Source organism: Rattus norvegicus, chromosome 1 (genome assembly GCF_036323735.1).
Source record: "Rattus norvegicus strain BN/NHsdMcwi chromosome 1, GRCr8, whole genome shotgun sequence".
Lineage (NCBI taxonomy): Eukaryota > Metazoa > Chordata > Mammalia > Rodentia > Muridae > Rattus > Rattus norvegicus.
In genome coordinates, this window is record NC_086019.1 from 58,139,863 (window position 1) to 58,159,574 (window position 19,712).

The 19,712-nt window shown below is 39.5% G+C and overlaps 1 protein-coding gene across 38 annotated transcripts in view; it reads left to right on the top strand.

Annotated features, from left to right (window-relative positions):
- The window catches only part of Afdn (afadin, adherens junction formation factor), a 129,441-nt gene that overhangs the window by 98,798 nt on the left and 10,931 nt on the right, over positions 1-19,712 (top strand). For 15 of the 38 annotated variants that reach the window (XM_063282476.1, XM_063282481.1, XM_063282455.1 and 12 more), the window contains 8 exons: positions 6,348-6,413; positions 6,747-6,820; positions 7,277-7,395; positions 8,652-8,846; positions 9,444-9,535; positions 10,002-10,199; positions 12,474-13,469; positions 15,446-15,481. In XM_063282476.1, the coding sequence (XP_063138546.1) occupies positions 6,348-6,413; positions 6,747-6,820; positions 7,277-7,395; positions 8,652-8,846; positions 9,444-9,535; positions 10,002-10,199; positions 12,474-13,469; positions 15,446-15,481 (1,776 nt within the window). Of the gene's footprint in view, positions 1-6,347; positions 6,414-6,746; positions 6,821-7,276; positions 7,396-8,651; positions 8,847-9,443; positions 9,536-10,001; positions 10,200-12,473; positions 13,492-15,445; positions 15,482-19,712 lie in introns of all 38 variants that reach the window. The other 23 variants (XM_063282507.1, XM_063282574.1, XM_063282501.1 and 20 more) reach the window with 5 other exon arrangements.

The following is a 19,712-nucleotide window of genomic DNA, read 5'->3' on the forward strand; positions in this document are numbered from 1 at the left end:
TGTTTAATCTTTTAATTTCATAACTAAGTAGAACAAACAACATTTTAGCTACATTTAGTTTTTTTTAAAAATTATTTAGCCATAAATATTTATCTCAATATTATTCTCATTGTTGGAAATCAGGATATGTGATGTTAATATATGTGTTACAGTAATGTGATATTTTGACAGTTTTGTGCATAATTATGAATTTATTGTTAGTAATAGTGATGACTGAGAAACTACAATACATGCCATAAAATGCTTTCTTGAAGAAGTGCTAGTCACCAAAAATACTGTGTGTCACATGGGCAACTTCAATTTAATGTTTTTGAAATGTTGCCTTAAAACATAATTATCATAAAAGATTAATGAGATGTTTTCTGTTCTTTTTTCATACTCTGCCTTTGAAGTCAAGATATTTCATTGTGAATGAGCCACATTTTACATACTGTAATCACATGTGGCCAGTGACTATGATATTGAACAGCAGGGTTGGTTGTGTAAGTAGTTAGTACCATTTGACCAATGCCCTTATACTGTTGTTCTATGCTCTACTGTTGGCTTCTAGTGAGTGCTTAAAATGGCCATGCATGTAACCTCAGTGACTGCTATACCATACATACACTGACATGCGCCGTGCATGTAACCCTCAGTGACTGCTATACCATACATACACTGACATGCGCCGTGCATGTAACCCTCAGTGACTGCTATACCATACATACACTGACATGCGCCGTGCATGTAACCCTCAGTGACTGCTATACCATACATACACTGACATGCGCCATGCATGTAACCCTCAGTGACTGCTATACCATACATACACTGACATGCAGTAGCAATTAAGAGATAACTTCTACACTCTATTTTTCTTTAATTAAGAAATGAGTAGAACTATCATAAAATATGTTTTAGTTATTATATGTATACGGGTGCTGTGTATGTATGCATGTGTACCATATGTGTGCCTGGTGCCTAAGGAGGTCAGAAGAGGGCATTATATCCCCTGGGACTTGAGTTACAGACTACTGTGCCACCATGTAGATGCTGAGAACCAAATCGGTCTTCTCTGCAAGAGCAATCAGTGTTCTTAACTGCTGAACCCTGGAATTCTGGCCCCTAGAATTTGATTGTATGTAGTACTTCTTTAAATCTTAGACTAATTAACATGTTGATATGATAAAAGAGAGAGTTCTCAAAATCATAAGGAATATTTGTGATGCAACAGATGACAGGTTTTCTAGGAAAAAAGTGGGGGGCTCTTTATTACTGTAATTGAAAAGAGAGGCCATCTCACTTACACAAAAGCTGTAAGGCAAGATATTATTCTTCTTTCCTCAGGGGAACAAAGAAAATTCCATATGAACATAGAAAAAGGTAGCATGTCTTCTGGGAGAACAGGACAGAAGTGTGGTTGGTAAGTCTAGAGACTGACTGATGGAGGCCTATGGCTGAGCCCAAATCCAGTTGAGAATGCTATGTTGGGAAGTTATACCTGAACATCAGGAAGGAGAAAGTGTGTGCTGTGCAAGCAGCAGGCAGATAGTGATAGCCGGTGTGGTATTCACATGTGCTTTACAAGAGGTAATTTCTCTAGTTAGGAGCGATGTAGAGAGATGAGCATATGAGACAGCCATCGCTGCGTCTTTTTGCCAGAATGTTTCTGGCACTGAAGATGTATTCATGACTGCTTTAAGATTCATAGCAATACCATTAAATACTTGACACATGACCAGTTTTGCTTGAGTATTTAAATTTATGTTTATTAAAATTTCTCATTATATATGCTTGTGTGGCAAATTATCTAACTTGAAATACCCAGGATTTGAAATTATTTAAATAACTGCTTACAGTTAGTTCATATTACGTCTTCAGCATGAGCTTATGTAGTTAGTAGGTGTCTTGAATGTAGAGTATCTGTGAGTGAAGGAGCCTAACAGTTGTTTCAGGAGATTGAGCACTGAAGACATTAAGAGGTTAGGACAGTGCTGCAGGAAGCAGTCACAGAGGCAGCAAGCTGCAGGTGGCAGGCTGTGTGCTGCTAGTCTCCTGCAGGCAGCAGCAGTGTGTTCAGGAAAGCCAGGTTGGCTGCCTTCATTCCATGTCCATCCATTTCATGACTTTAAAAAGTATTCGCACTAGAGATTGTCAGGTGTGAGAGAGATTATTTTGGGGTTTATTAGTAATATTCTGAAACACCAGAAATGACACATGATCCATTTATTGTTCTAAACTTTATACTTGGTGTTGTTTATAGCAATGCTCCTAAAATATATTACTTATTATTGCTAAATGTTTTTCTTGCTATAGATGAAGTAGTTGGTTTGTATTTAAAGGAGAAACTTTTACAATTTAAATTATAAGGTTGGGCTGGAGTAAGGACTCAGCAGTTAAGAAGCATATACTGCTCCTTCAGAGGCGGAGTTCAGTTCCCAGCCCCCACGTTGTGAGAGTAGCTCAAAACTATCAGTAGGTCTAGCTCCAGGGTCTCTGTGGGTCTCTGTGGATGTACTCTAAAAATACACAAAAGCTGTAATTGAACATGATGTAATTCAACATAAAACTTTAATAAATTATAAGGTCTGTGGTGCATTACCAGAAACTGCCGTGTGGAAGTGTAGCTCTTGTTCATACTACCAGCAGTGGTGCTCTGGCATCAAGCAGCCACTGTTTCTTTGTCAGTCAGTGGGAAGCAGACGAAATTGAACTTGGGGGGCGGGGGGACGGGGGGACGGGAGTGGGAATAAATGTTAGTACTGTCTAGGATCACAGTCAGAAAGGAATCGGTCATGCAGCTCTCTAGAAGGAGACAAGACAGGATGCAGCTGTTGGGTTATCCCAGAGCACCTATTCAAAGAGATTAGGGCATCATGATAGCATCATAGATGTTTACTGGGAAAATTGAATGATTTCAAAGCTGTGGAATTACATAGCCTTAAAAAAATAAATCTATGCAGTGGTTAATACAAAGTTATGAAATAACTTACAGCTTGATTAATCAGAACTATAAATTTCCAGTCTAGCACATGGATGCTGAGGGAAACTGTGATTTCAAGGTCATTTCCAATCACCTATATTAAGTGTTTTGACTCAAGAAAACTGGTATTGCCATAGACGAAATCAGGTAAAGGCATATTTATTTCTGTTTTGCCAAGAAACTTGACAAAGTTCAAAAAGTTGCCATTATTGAGTGTACTTTTTTTGTTCCACCCAGTTATTTTGTATATATAGTAATTTATTTTAAAATTTCATGCTTGTATACAGTAAAATATGATCACATCCACCCTTGGTTCTGTCCTCCAACTCCTTAAAGATTCCTCTCAGAATGCCCCCTCTTGACTCTATAGCCCTGGTTAGTCTTGGATAAATCAGACTAGCCTAGAACTCACAGAGGTCCACCTGCATCTGCTTCTTGGGATTAAAAGCGCAAATGCATATCTTTGTATTTCATTAAGCCCAGTTAGTTCTACTCATAAGTGCATACAGTGTGTACAGCCATTCATTGGAGTATGGGAAACCTACCAGTTGCCATACTGATTTCCTATCAGCTGCTGTTAATGCAGCTTCTCATGGGTGGGGCAAGCTCTTCTCCCACCCATGCTGGAATTATGTCTGGCTTCATCTTGCTCAGGTAACTGCAGCTGCTGTGAGTGTGGAGATGTGATGGTCTTATTACATTCGGGTGTCTTAGATGTAATGGCCAGGTCACATCTAGACGTCATGGATGCAATCACCATGTCACATCCAGACATCATGGATGCTGTGGTCACGTCACATCTGGAGCAGCATTTCACAGCACTTCTCCCTCCTCCAGCTCTTTCTACAAGGTCTGAGAAATGCTCCATTTGGGACTCAGCTCTTCTCTTTCATTTACCTTCAGCATTTGACTAAGTGTGAGTCTTTTCATCAGCTGCTGCCCACTGCATAAAGAAGTTTCTTGGACCAAGATTGAGAGCAGTAGGTCTCTGAATATAAACAAGTGCTTAGAAGGAAAATTGAGGTCATAACCATTTAGTAAAAGAACAGTAAGTTCCCAAGTAGGAGCTCTATGAACTCCGAGCAGTGGGCTTTTGACGAGTCACTAAATTTCCTCTTGTGGAGCAGATTGCAGATATAGTCAGAAAGTATTTAGTTACCTCAGTCACAGGCATGTCACTGTTGCTGCATTTGTGCATCTTTCTTGGCAGGTCTGTATTCTAGCAAGCCAGAGTCCAGCACTAATAAGACCATAGGTATGGTTTCTCCCCCAGCAGCCTATATTGTACCCTCTGACACTGAACAAGGAAAAAAATTCTTATTTTGGTTTGAGATTGTTTTTCATCCTGTAAGCAGAGTATGGTACTTGTAGCATAATTGTAGTTATGGTGGTGACTGAGAGCAATGCTAATAGCCTGTGTCATTCTAGAGACTTCTGGACCCTTCTTAACCAGCAGGAAGGTCTCCCATGACTGCCCTGCACTTTCATTTACCCGTGTCATCTAGGGATGGCATCCTGCATCATGCAGAGAGCCTCTGTTCAAACCCCTTGACCATCATCAACACTGTTACATGTCAAAGTTAGCTTTCTAATCTTTGGGTTTCCCTGAGGCCTTTCCTAATCCTGAGCTTTGATTAACCCATACATTTCTCTTCCCCATTTCCTCACCCTGCCTCTGCTTAACCCTTTAACATATTCCATAACAGATATGTTGTACTATTATCCCCTCCAGTTCCATTTTTAAATTGGGTTGGAATTTCTTAAGTTCCCGTCTGGCTCTTTCATACCGTCTTCCTTTAGGTTGATCCCCTCATCTCCTGATTGCCTCCTGACTTCCAGTTTGCTCTTGTATTTATCTGTGATTTTCTTTGGCATTGCCAGCTGTCCAAGTTGTGGTTTTGTGGTTGCTGTTAAGTGTTGACAGTACCCACTGGCCTCACAGTTGAGAGCCCAGGGCTGGTAAGACATGTGCAGTATGTTACACAGGAGGGAGTATAGACAGAAACAGGAGGAGGCTGTGGTGACAAACTGGAAAACCTTCATCCTTCATGTTAGGGGCAAAGAGTTCCGGATGGAGAAGCACTCAGTCTGTCTCTGTACTTAGTTCACAGCTGTGCAGAGTCTGCATGGCCTGCAGACAAATGCCACAGTCTCATCTGCCATTTTACTCAGTTAACATATACTAATGAAGTGGTCTGCTGTTTTCAATTATATATATATATATGTATATATATATATATGTATGTATGTATGTATGTATATGTATGTATAATGATATATAATATATACCAGGTTTTTAAATTTTATATCATTTCTATTATTATAAATACATATTTACTTTTAATTTATTTTATAACATACATAATTTATTATATATTTATATATATACACCTATATGTATATATCCATAAAACACAGGTTGTATGCCTGTGAAACTGTAACATATTGCATAGCTGGTGACTGCCTCCCTGTCCCACCTCTCAAATGCAGAGGAGAGAAGGGAGCCGTGTCACCAGTGAAAACTGTAAACTAGAATGGTAACTAATGGAGGAGATGGGGATAGTTTGTACAGACACTTACATCATCCAGATTATTATTGCTTTAAAAAATTATCTTAACGTATTAAAATCACTTTTTATACTACATTATTATATGATATGATATCTCATAATTATTAAGGTAAGTTATTTTTATTGTTGGTACAAAAGTATATACACTCAGTTGTGCAGCTTCCAGTAATATCCGGGTAAGGCTTCATGCACATGACTACATTGTTTAATGCTTCCCTATGTGATCCAAAGCTCTTTTGTTGTTATATTATGATCTCTAAGCAGAATATTGATGATCCTGAAATTATATACCATACCTAAGATTTTTCTCAAACATTTCATTAGCTTTTTATAGACTGCTAATGTGATTGTGTTTGAGTCTTCCATTACAGAGTATGAATTCTAGTACAGTATTTCTGGATAATATTTTCTTACAAAGCACTCTTAACTGCTTGCTACAAGAAGTTAATTTCTTGTTTTGAAATTTAAGCCATATGTTTAAAGAGAAGATGGAGAAGGCAGATGCTTGATTATACGGTACCACAGCTTATGATACTGTCTGTCCTGATCTGATTAAGGGCTGGTCACTTGAAGAGTTTCTTATTCCTTTGCATTTCTAGCTGTTTTAAACTTAATAACCATTTTGAGTATTCCAAGTCTATGTGCATATTCTCACCAAATTGTCCATTTTTAAAGGAATATTTTTCTTATAAGTTTGGGTTCATAAAATAGAAACATTCCTAACTAGTCAAGCTACCAGTGTGTATGTGGGCAGGATTTTGTTCATTTCCTGCTGTGTGATTTCATTGTGTTGTTCTGGCCTTGTTTTTGCATAGGGTGCTGGCCAGGATAAACTGGGAATCTACGTTAAGTCCGTTGTCAAAGGAGGTGCTGCAGATGTGGTCAGTATTTGTTTTAAAGGAAACAATGAAGGGCATTCTGCACTCGAGCTTTGTGAAAAACTGTGCAGATGCTTATAGCTGTGGATGCTGTGTGGTGTGAAGAATGCTGCTGTTCATTGAATATGGTGTGAGGAATGCTGCTGTGCACTGACTGTGTGGTGTGAGGAATGCTGCTGTGCACTGACTGTGTGGTGTGCAGAATGCTGCTGTGCACTGACTGTGTGGTGTGAGGAATGCTGCTGTGCACTGACTGTGTGGTGTGAGGAATGCTGCTGTGCATTGACACTGCCTTTTTTCTTTTCTCCCTACACCTGCATCCTTCTGGTGGCTCAGGATGGACGCCTAGCTGCTGGTGACCAACTCCTTAGTGTGGATGGACGAAGTCTGGTTGGACTTTCTCAGGAAAGGTATGACTAATTGGTTACTTTAAAGCTTAGTCTTAATGTATTGTTATTTTGAATTTAATTTTGAAATTTGGATTCAAAAAGTAGTTCTGTAAAAGCTTTTTGTGGTTACTCATCTTTACCTATAATGCTAGCTCCTAGAGCACATGAATCTCATTTTCAGTTCACTCACAAATATGTATTTTAGTATAGAGTATTTCCTTAAGTAATTATATAAATATGTGCACATATACTTAGAACTTATAAAATCTTTATATCTTAATATTAGAGCATAGAATATATTTACATGTTTTTATAATTAATCTTAAAAAAGTGATGTGGACAGGACATAATCTTCTGAAAGCCTGACTTACTTCGCCAAACAGCAATGAGGCTTCGGATCCTAAGCACAAGTGTTCTGAGACAGCTTCTCTTGGGACAGTGAGTGTTCAGTTTCTTTATACTCTATTCTGTTCCTAGGGCAGCAGAACTCATGACAAGAACCAGTTCCGTGGTAACACTGGAAGTTGCAAAGCAAGGCGCTATCTATCACGGACTGGCCACTCTCCTTAACCAGCCATCACCCATGATGCAGAGAAGTAAGTGACTGAAGGCAGGGTAGCCATCCTAGAGTGATCCTATGTTGGATGTGACTCATTTTAAATGTTATCAAAAGCTGGGGCCGGAAGGATGGTTCAGTATTTCACAGCACCAATGTTAGTTTACTACTGTCTGAAATCGCAGTTTCAGGGGTTTTGAAGCCCTCTTCTAAGTTCTTTGGACACTAGTCAAGCATGCATGTGCACACATGCAGGCAAAACACTCATCCACATAGAATAAATTATTTTTATAAAAAGAGGCACTAACAGTCCCATGGAGTAGCTCCTACCACAGCTCTTGCTCAGCTCTTCAAGGAAGAAGTTAGTTGAGACTGAGTGCATGATGCTGAGAAATACTTCTGGATCATGATTCAGATCAGATCTAATGGTACGGTTTCCTAGATATATATTCATAGTCTGTTAAGTGCAGTATTGTGAACCCTCTTCTGACCCTGCCTCAGCTGTGGAACCTGCACACCCTAGCCCTGACCTTTGTAGCTGGAGTATCAACAACAGTATCAGTATCTGACAGCCTAGAATCCTGTTTACTAAAGCGTAGAACAGGAAACAATCCTGGCTAGACCGTGTTGGCATGTTAAAGCAGAACACCATTTACTAACTCAAAGAGGGATGTGGGTAACAAATGAGTCCCAGGTGAGCAGACAGGAAGACTAAACTGTGAACAGGTGTGGATAATCACACCGGGTGACAGCACCATGTGATGCTGTCATTCTGATGGATAATAATATGTGTGTTATCAAGTGAGAGAAGAGAACTTGAGTGCTTTTTAAAAAATACTCTAAAAAAGGTTACTTTGTTATTTACAAATTCCAGTTCAGCGGTTGAGAAAGTAATGTCAATTTCTTCCATAGGTACATACCAAGAAAACGAAAATTTTTCTAGGTACAATATATTTTAAAGCTTTGAGAATATTTATATAAAGCTATTTGTGGTGGCATGTAACTTTAATGCCAGCGCTAAGGATGCAGAAGGATGCAGATTTCTATGGATTTGGGGTAGCCTGGACTATGAATTCCAAACCCGCCATGACTATCTAGTGAGCTCTTGGGTTCTATTTTGTTCTGATTGCTTGCTTGTTTTTTTTTTTTTTTAAGCTATTTAAAGAATGTATATGAGAATCACCTTATTATACCAAGAGCAGTTATTAAATATAAGAATTTTAGATGCATCCTTTGAAACTCTTCAGCTCTTAGGACCAGTGAGGGGGAGAATGAATAAGTCTGCTTTGTTTTCAGTTTCAGATCGTCGTGGCTCAGGTAAACCCAGACCAAAGAGCGAAGGTTTTGAGCTCTATAATAATTCAGCTCAAAACGGCTCCCCAGAGAGTCCTCAGATGCCTTGGACAGAGTACAGTGAGCCAAAGAAGCTGCCTGGTGACGACAGGCTGATGAAAAACAGAGCTGACCACCGTTCCAGCCCCAATGTGGCAAGTAAGAGGAATCATTCTCTAAGTCACCTTGTCACCCAGAAGCCAGTGAGGCACTTTGTACTTTGATCATTGTTGTTTGTGTCTCTTGGCCTGCTAGAGTACTGTTTTCAGAGAGGTCTCAAATTAGTCCAAAATTAGGGTTTTATTTAGAAAACCCTTGACCTTATAGATCAGAATGCATTTTAAATGTGTCTTCAAAAAGGTGTCAGGTTTCCAACTTAGTGAAGATCATTTTTACACTTAAAAGAGTTGCTAACAAAGAAGTGAAGATGAAGGTTATTGAATAGAGACCCCAACCTCCAAAAGGCTTCAAGTATTTACTCTTATGTCTCTACCAAGGATTTCAGCTAGGTCCTGGTCCTGAGAAAGTCCTTCTCTTGGGCTGTGGTGTCAGGAGACTTGTAGGGGTTTGTGAAGCTGGCTTCTGGTACTTCTTTGTCTCTGGCTCAGTGATAAACATCCTGCCATCAATGTTTGGTGGATACGATGGGGCTCCTGCTTTTAAAGGAATGTTGTTATGTATATATTTTACTTGTTATTTAATGTGAAACTTGGGTTTTTTTTTTTTGTTTGTTTTGTTTTTTATTGTTTTCAACAGATCAGCCCCCTAGTCCTGGAGGGAAGAGTCCATATACCTCTGGAACAGCAGCTAAAATAACATCTGTCTCTACTGGAAACCTCTGCACTGAGGTCTGATATGAGCTGGAACACTTTCTTACTTGTGAAATATCTGACTCGTTTGATACAGTTCTCAACAAATTACATTAACTATCACTCCTGAATTTTGTTCATTCAGTTTTTAAATTTTTATTATACTCATCAAATAATTTAATATTAAATTAATAAATCTGTAAAAAATGAGAATTAGTTTAAATAAGTAAATCTGGAAAATTAAAATGTTTCTCATTATTCAAAGCATAGGGTCAGTCAAATTTTCAATTTTTAAGACAGCATTTAATATATATGCTTTTCTTAAAAACCACATTTATTCACTTTATAATCCAATATTAGCCCTTTGTCTCATCCTAGTATCTGTAAGTCCTGTTCCCTTATATGCTTTTTTAAAGGATTGTAAACCAGATCCCTGAGTATTAAGTTAGCGTTTGGTACAATATTAAGCATCTCTTTTTCTTTTTCTTTTTCTTTACATTTACAGGAGCAGACCCCTCCACCTAGACCTGAAGCCTATCCTATCCCTACTCAGACATATACCAGAGAGTATTTTACCTTTCCAGCTTCAAAGTCGCAGGATCGGATGGCTCCTGTTCAAAACCAGTGGCCAAATTATGAGGAAAAACCACACATGCACACAGAAAGTGATCATGCCAGTATTGCAATCCAGGTTAGGAATAAGGTGCTCACAAAGATTTCTCATCTCTCAGAGGAGTATGGTAGACTAGATTGGCAGGATAAAGATGGTGACTGTCTTTTTCTTTAAAAAAATTTATTTGTATTTTGTGTGTGAGAGTATGGGGCACAGGAACAGAGGTCAGAGGACAGTTTCCAAAAATCAACTGTCACCTTCAATGATATGGGATCCTGGGATCAGATTGTGACAGCAACCACCCTCTTCCCAGCTGAAGGGCGTGAGTTTTGAGACACAGTCGGTAACTTCAAATTGCTAGGTTGTCGTCTTAGTTTTGCATGTGTGTTTTTAAGTCTGAGGCACAAAGAAGTAGGTTCAACTTCAGAACATCTTAAACAAGTTCTGCGCAATGTTGGGTTGATGAAATGCTGGTAATGTAGGGCATAGTTACAGCATTGAAGGCAAGGCTTTTACTGATTCTAGGAGTGAAAGATGAAGTCTAGTGACTGGCATAGCTAGCACTTGATTCTTTCTCTGCCAGTGATTCTTGAGGTAGGGCTGAGAACTGAGACATACAGAAACCATATAATACTGAGAGTGGTTGAAAAGGTGGGTTTGACCAGGGGTATCAGTTGGGAAAGAATCTCTCCTCCCTGGATTCTATCCCTGGTGCTCGTATGGAGTCTTGCTCTGGCTCTGGCTTTCTGACTGAAGTTAAAGTTCTGGACATCAGAGGGCAAGGCTGGAGCCTGAAGGCAAGCAGCCTCATTGGAGAGCTGTGGGTGCTAGCTAACGAGTTTGGACTTCTGTCCAAATTTTAAAGGTAGAGATGTCAGTCTGGGGTATTAAACTATCAGATGTGACTAGAAGAAGAAACCAGCAGTGTGCTTTAAAGAGAAAACTCCTCTAGACCACATAAAACAGATATGTGTCCTGGTAAGTAAATGATGTAGAGTCCTGAAAACAGTCATTCCTCTATAGAGCTGTCACAGAGGACATGGGAATGGATCACTACAGTGGTGACAAAAGGCGTGGGAATTGAGCTGAGCCTTACAGGTTGAGAGAAATAGGCAGACAGCAGAAGGCTGTACTCACAGGATATGTGCATTAAGTTAATAGGAAACTTCCTTTGGCAAAAAGTGATCCTCTGGTGTGTTCCCTGTCTCATTTCCCCTCTCCTAAGTGGACCTCTTGACCGCTAGCAGCTGGGCTTTCTAAGCGTTTGTTGTCTTCCTCATCTGCACACACCATCTCTCTTCTAGTAATAACCAGTGACATATGACAGAGGGTGCAGTTAGCTTTATAGCAGGGCCAGGTCTCTGTCCTACCTAACTTAATGATGCTCTGTGTGGTTTGTAGATTGTGAGAGCATGTGACTTCATGGTGCTTTTGTGTGGTTTGTAGATTGTGAGATTGTGTGAACATGTGACTTCATGATGTTATTGTGTGGTGTGTAGATTGTGTGCCACCATGATGAGGAAGCTGCTCAAAGTTGAGCTGTACTTAAATATTGGGAGTTAATGTCAAGCTTCCTGTTATGGCTATTTTTTTTTTTAAGTGGTAGTTCTTGTTTTTGTTAAAGGGAAAAGAAATAGTTTAATTTTCAGGTTTCTTTATTCAATTTCTGTTCACTGTCAAGGTGGCATAAGGATAACTGATTCACATATCATAGTCATTGTTTTTATCAGGATATACTGCTTCCATAAATGCCACTTGGCAGGCTTCATTGTACCGTTGTGGAAGAAAATAGTTCTTTGTATCTCTTTCCTCATAACCTTAAAAATTGTTATGCCGAGCAAAGTACACTATTGCCTCCTTTCATTGAAAACAGTACAGCTAAAACATCTCTGATGAATGGAAATTGCCCTTGCATGCTTGGCTTAATAGGAGAAAACGAAGCTAGAACTGAGCTTTATAAGTCATTTGGAATCAAGCCATGGTTGCATGCAATGTGTACTTGTAATAGTTAGACTTAGGTAACAGAAGGTGTTGTTGCTCCTCTTAGATTATACTGTGCTTACTCATCTATGGAAGTCAGGTGTGATTCAGCCCCCTGGAGCCTGAGCAGGTCCCCTCACCTGCTAGGCAGCAGTTACAATGCTAGAAACAGCATGCATCAGTATATAGAAAAGTCTTTTTATTCTTTTGTAGACACAGGTACAGTTGACTACTTGGCCAGTGAGCCATAAAGCAGTGTCAGGTCTGGTTATTTATGCCCATTCCACAGTTTTTGTTGTCTCCTCTTTTAAGATGTGACTTACTTGTATGTAATGTCTCTGATGAGTCTCTGAAGTATGATAGCTTCCTCTTTTCTTTTCTCAGCGTGTTACCCGTTCCCAGGAAGAGCTTCGGGAAGAGAAGGTTTACCAACTTGAGCGTCATCGAGTAGAGTCAGGCATGGATCGCAAGTGTGACAGTGATATGTGGATCAATCAGAGCTCCTCAGTGGAATCTAGCACGTCTAGCCAGGAGCACCTGAACCATTCCTCCAAGTCAGTTACCCCTGCTTCCACTCTGACCAAGAGTGGTCCTGGTCGTTGGAAAACCCCAGCAGCTGTGCTCCCCACCCCTGTGGCTGTCTCCCAACCCATTCGAACAGACCTCCCTCCACCACCACCTCCACCACCTGCCCACTACACCAGTGATTTTGATGGTATTTCAATGGATTTGCCCCTCCCACCTCCTCCTGCCAACCAAGCAGCTCCCCAGTCTGCTCAGGTGGCTGCTGCAGAGAGGAAAAAGAGAGAGGAGCATCAGAGGTGGTATGAAAAAGAGAAGGCCCGCCTGGAGGAGGAACGAGAGAGAAAGCGCAGGGAGCAAGAGAGGAAGTTGGGGCAGATGCGCACTCAGTCCCTGAACCCTGCTTCCTTCTCTCCTTTGGCCACACAGGCCAAGCCAGAAAAGCCTTCCACACTGCAGAGGCCCCAAGAAACGGTCATTCGGGAGCTGCAGCCCCAGCAGCAGCCCCGTACTATTGAGCGCAGGGATCTGCAGTACATAACCATCAGTAAAGAGGAGCTGTCCTCTGGGGATAGTCTGTCTCCAGACCCATGGAAACGAGATGCCAGGGAGAAGCTGGAGAAGCAACAGCAAATGCACATTGTAGACATGCTAAGCAAGGAGATCCATGAGCTGCAAAACAAGGGGGACCGTACTGCAGAGGAGAGTGACCGCCTGCGGAAGCTTATGCTGGAGTGGCAGTTCCAGAAGAGACTACAGGAGTCCAAGCAGAAGGATGAGGATGATGATGAAGAGGAAGATGATGATGTTGACACCATGCTGATCATGCAGCGACTGGAGGCGGAGCGGAGAGCCAGGGTAAAGGGGAAAGGCCTCGGTTGTGCGTATCTGTGTTCCCTATGCTATCTTCTGGGTGACTCTGTGCAGACAGCTATTTTTACAGTCACAAGGAAGAGTTAAGAGGCCCCTGGTTTCTCTACCTCACTCTTGACTGACACTTTGCAGGGATGAGCCAGGCTCCTAGGGTTTCATTGTTTTAATTAGCAGCCTCATTTTAGCTACACTTAAGTTGAGAAAACAAGCTCTTAGAAATGACCACTCACAGTGATGATCAGGGCACAGGGCCAGATGGTAAATCCCTGAGATTTGGTGGGCTATGTAAAGTATAATTGTCACATGGCTCCGCTGTGAGCAGAATATTCAGAGTTGTTGCAAACACTGAGCTTGGCTGACTCAACAAGGATGCACACAGAAAGCTTCTGGTCCTGACACGCATGATGAGCAAAGGACTTTAGGACATCAGTTTTAAAGTGCAGGGTCATTACCTCAAGTAGGACTATGCAGCTATTTTACTGTTAATACTTTAAGTTTTTATTAAGTTAATAACTGCAGTTGTAACAAAAAGATGCTGACTACTTTTGATAGAATTTAAACTCTCCATATTATAAAAATAATTTTATTATGTTCATTTCAAATAAAAATTTAAATTAGCCTAATGCAAATAAGTTCTTAAAATACCAAATTTTGGGTGAAAACGATTCTTGCTCCTTAACAGGCATGATTGTTCAGAGGCATTTATTTTTACTAACCTGGGCACTTGATATTAACTTGCTGAAAGTGCTATTGTCTGTCGTGTTAGTGAGTTTTATCGATATTTTTATCAGTGTAGTTTTTTCTTATTTCTTTTCTTTTTCTTCTTTTTACTTTATTTTTTATTTTTTTTTATGCTGCACATGAAAGGGGTTGTTAAATAGTTAGCTGCTAGGTCAGACATCTTACTTCAAGGGCATAATGAAATTTAACCTTTGTTGATATTGTTAACAGTCCAGTAGTATGATTAGTCTCTTTTCAGTGAGTTTTTCCTGAAGACTGTCACACATAGACTTCTTCATGCTTCAGCATATACAGTGCTCTGATTCATTTTGAATCCATTTTAGAGACTGGCTTTCTTAAATGAGACCAGAATATAAATCTTAACAATTACATTATACTAGTATTTTTTAGTATCCTTAGTACACATCCTTAAAAATAACAGTGTCTGCCACTTCAAATATTTTATCTGAAAGGGCAGACAATGACTGAGACTTCTATAATAAGGATGCATTGAATAGTTTCCACTGTGCTCATGCTCAGGACTCTCAGACATACTGGTATAGCGCTTGTCTACACTGGCCAGCACTGGTATGTTCCTCTCTGCCCTGACTGACTAGGGATAGATATAGTGATTTGTGGCTTTGTAATGCCCTCACCCCAAGATCCACGAAGAGGAGGATTTCCCCTCCCCTGCACTCCAGTTCATACTCTGAATGTCCAGCTGGTATTCATAGCCACTGGTCACACAGCATCAGCATTAGCATTATTTCCTTTGACAGCAGGAATTTAAGTTAGCTACTATGTTGGAACATCTCAGTCTTTTCTGTGAGGATGAAATATTTATTGAAGATTTGTCATGGTTTTTCAAAATTGATACTTTGAATATTTTAAAGCCTCTTAGTATGGATTATGATGCTTGGATAAATTTTGATATGTAGTAAAGAGTAATTTCATTATAATAATATTTAGTTTAATCTCTTAGTCTCCAAATAAACACTAAGGAAAATTTTGCTTTTTTATTATGTCTTTTAATGTTGAAACTCAAAATATTAATGCCATGTGGACATTTTTCTATTTCTGAATGTTAGAAGTTAGCCTGTGGTTTTATAGTTTTTCATCAAGTTGTCTAAAACCAGATGACGCATGACAGCAACAAAGATGCCGGTGGCGGAATACAGGTCTAAACCTAACTTTTTCGTTGACACTTCATCTTTCTTTTTTCCCTTCTCTGTTACCTGCAGCAGACTGCTATGCCAGCAATCTCTGTTCTAGATTTGGTATGTTCTTGTTTCTTTCCCTTTGGTACTTTTTTTTCTGTCTTGATTTTCTTTCTTCCTTTGGTGATGGCTGTTCTGTGTTCTCAGTAGTCACTTCTCCCTAGCACCTCCTGAGTCAGGAGGCAAGCTCTGTGATTAGAAGCATGCCTCTGAATGTTACTAGACTAGTTACTCTTAACTCCTTGTTAACCTTGATTGTCACTGTTTGTTTATGGGTTTGACTTTTCTACAGTGTTAGTCATAATCTGATTCTGTCTCATAGCTAGCCTCGTGTATATGAACAAATGAAATAGGTTTTGCATTGGATAACTATTACTTGTTGCATTAGAAATAGATTTTAAGGATGTTGTTCACTGTGAACTCAGTTGAAAGGGCATTGCCACTACTCCCACTGTTTGTAGTAAAATAAGAGATTTCCTGTGAACCAACATCCTATTTTTCTTGACACCATGTGCATTATCAAACAAATTTGATCATTTAATGTGTTTAAGCTTCAGTAATGCATTTGTTACTTCATACTTAAATTCGGGGACACACACACACACACACACACACACACACACACACACACACACACATTTATCCTTATCCTAGGTTAACTTCTAAATCATTAAAAAGCCAGCTCTTTAAAGTTTAACTTCAGTGGCCATCTCATCAAATGCTAGTCCTCCTGTTTTGTGTTGTAGCTTAAGGATAGGATACTCAGATAACCCTGTTTATAAACATTTCCCATTCTTGGTGAAGAGAGGACTATTTCTGACTTCCATGTCTTCCTTCTTTATATGAATCAAGGATAATAAACATGCACCCCCCCACAGAAACTTTAGATATGAAGTTCTATATTAGGGTAGTTAAAATTTTTCTTCTGTTACTTTGTTTGTTTTGAAAAATGATTACACTGCATAAGCCAGGATAGCCCCAATCTCAGATCCTTCAAGGCTTACAGGTGTGTACCATGATACGCAGCTTAAGAGCTATTCATTATTTAGCAAGTATTTATCAGTATTCCTTACAGAGCAAGCACTGACCATTGGTTTTCCCATAGGCTCTAAGCAACTCTTGGTCCAAGAATAGCTTTCTGCTGTGAAGTTATTTGTGCTAAGTAATGTTTGCATTTAATTTTTATTTCTAGTCAACAATTCTCAGTTTTTTTTATGTTAAAGGGATAAATATTTTGATTATTATCAATTAATAATTAATAAAAGATTAAAAATTTATTAACCACTGTTTATAAGCACTTCTTATCCCAGTTCCCTAGTATCAATTATTAATATTAATAGCATCATTAAATATTAATATGAGTATTAAGTACTAATGTTATTAACAGCAATGCATTATTCATAGAACTCTTAACCTGTCAGAATTGGGAGATTATCTTGGGATCCTCTTCCTAAGAATTAGTGGGTAGTAGCAAATGTGTGTCTCTGGGTAGCAGTTTGCTCTATAGACTTAAGACATATTCTTGGCATTATCATAGGATGGATTTGGGTGACTCACGGGATAAATGAGGCAGGTTTTACCTTGTTAGGAGCAGCTGAGTTCCATAAGGTTGGATGACTGCCTAACTGATTTCCAGTCTTCCCTTAGGCGGCCTAATGGCCGGATGCCACCATTGATCCAAGGCTTGCTGCCTGCTGCCTCTTTCTGCTTGTCCTCGATCCATAACTCTGAGACAGTATTGATGCCAGTGACATTTTATTCATGGCTCTAGTTTTGCCCTCTTGCACCATAAGATTGGTTAGCGACATATCTGTATCCTATCTCCTCCAGCTTTCCAAATTCAGCCAGTGCAAAATGAAATCCCTCCTCCTTCTGTGCCCCTTGCACTGCAGCTTACTCTACCTCCACCCCTGCCCCATGCTTCCTAGTTTCCAAGATATACTTGTACTCATTTGAGCTTTACAGCCTTATATGACCCACTTCACTCTTCAGAAGCTACTACCCTGCCCACATTGCTGCCCTGGCTGATTCACCGCCCCTTCCTGCTGTCTTTACCAGTTGAGGTGTAAAAACTGGTCATTGTAGACTTAGTGATAACTGTGTTTAGACTTCATGATTATATTGTATTTCTTTATAACAAATCTTCCATTATCAAGGAAAACTCCAGACCCAATGTGTTAACCTTAATCCTCTGTCACACAGAGTCAGCATGAGTTTGCTTTCTGGCCAGCATGGCCTGTCCCATTATCTATATTTCTGCTTCATCAAAAGTACTTCCTTTTGATTAAATGTCACTCTGCGCTATCAACTATATACTCCCTGGACCTGTTTGTCCCTCAAAAGCTTGTCAAAGCTGTGTCCTCTCACCACATGTGAATGGGTCACATTGTTCCATGGGAAACATAAATGCTCACAGGATTGAGCTTCTACATGGGGTGAGACACATGAAAACTTGTTTCCAGAGATTTCAGTGGCTCTTCTAATTAGTCAAAACACTGCTAGGCCTCCCCTCATGGGCTACACTGCTGTCTTGACCTTTGTACAGTGCTCAGACATAAGATTTTGAGTCTTCAAAGTGTGCAAAGGTTGAATCAAGAGGTGTCCTACGTACCTCAAGGCCAAGTAGAGTATTAACCCTCAAAGAATGGATTCAGATATGTCCTGGACTTCTTAGACTTTCTGCTTTGTCTTTTAGCATTAGAGTTTAGAATTCAAATTTCTTTAAAAAAAAAAAAACTGCTAAGAGAAATTACTGAGTGCTGTTGTAGGTGTTCTTTTTTTTTTTTTTTTTAAATGTAGTTTGCCACTGTTAGAGGCATCATTGTTTCCTAAAGAACTCTGATGCCACACATAGAGCTTTTTTTTCTCATGCAGGAATATTGCAGGCCTAGGCTCTAAACCCAGGTCTTAGAGGACTGATTGCAAGCAGTTCAAAACATCTTTAGTAATAATCTAACTATTTCAAGTTTTTTTATACTTTTGTCTCAAAATTGGCTCAATTTTAGAAAAAAAAATCTATACCTATACTGGAAAAGGATTTTTAAAAATGCTTTAGGCTCTAGCAGACTTCGGATGTTAAAAAGGAAAGGCTGTCATGATCCTGTTTTAAATGGCTGATAATTTAATAACAGTACCATTCTTAGTGTGTTTTTGTGACATTATAAACACACAAATCTCAACCTGCAGCGTTTGTTTGACCTGAAATCACCTTTTAGAAATACAGACTGGTGCAGAGCCTGCCAGGCTTCTCTGCTGGCCTTGCTCAGATCAGAGATGCCAGAAGCTCAGTTTCCATGCCTGGGGCAGCTTGTTACTGGGCTACAGAACAGTGAGACTGGTGTCGAAGAAGATTCCCCTCCTCTGTTATTGGATGCTTGTATGCCTTACAGCTCAGTGTCCTGTCTTCAGTTGTACTTTTGAAGAAATTAAGAAACTCCCTTCCTCTCCAACTAATGTTCATGGAAAGGAGAGAGGGGAAAAATATATTAAAGGAACAAAACAAAATATTTCAGAGTAAGAAGTATAGAATTTACTAAATAGTAGAAAAAATGTTTTAGTTATAATACCTCTAGTTAATTTGTATTTTTTAACAAATAGTAACCTGTGAACTACACATACACAGAAGACCCTTTGTCAACCACCTCACCAGCTAGGAGAATGTAGAACCATAACTTTTAGAGCAATGTCTCTTTCCACATTTGTTAGCCTGAAATTGTACTTGGAATTATGAGCTCTGGAATTTAACTAGTCACCTAAACCGTAGTTAAGTGCTTCTCCTGCCAAGTAACACAAAGAGCTCAGTTGTGGAGAATGGCAAGTTTAGCTTTCATTTTGCCCTTAAGTTGCCTTTTCTCAGCACTTGATGGTTCCTGGGCTTTTTTATTTTGTTGCTTTTGTGGGGTTCTGCCTCTTCTGGGTTTTCCTAACCATGCTCTTTTGTTTTGACATTGGCTCTTCTGGGGTGTGCACAGTTGGCTGCAGCACCATCACTGAAGTTCTCAAGGAAGACCTTTGCTCCCCTCCCTGTCTCTTTGTATCATGGCTCTTCATTAGCAGTGTCGATGCCTGCTATAAAACCCACCCTAAATCTCAACCTCTGTTTGGACTTGGACCTACTTTATGTTTAAAACAAAAAACGAAAAACAAACTTAACTTGGTTTTTCTTTTTTAGAAGACAGTGTTTATGGGATGTTTTATTATTAATGGCATCAATAACCCCAACTCACAAGATAATCTTTTCTGCTGGATATAGTGGAGTTTTGAAATTTTTATTTTATATGTTTGAATATTT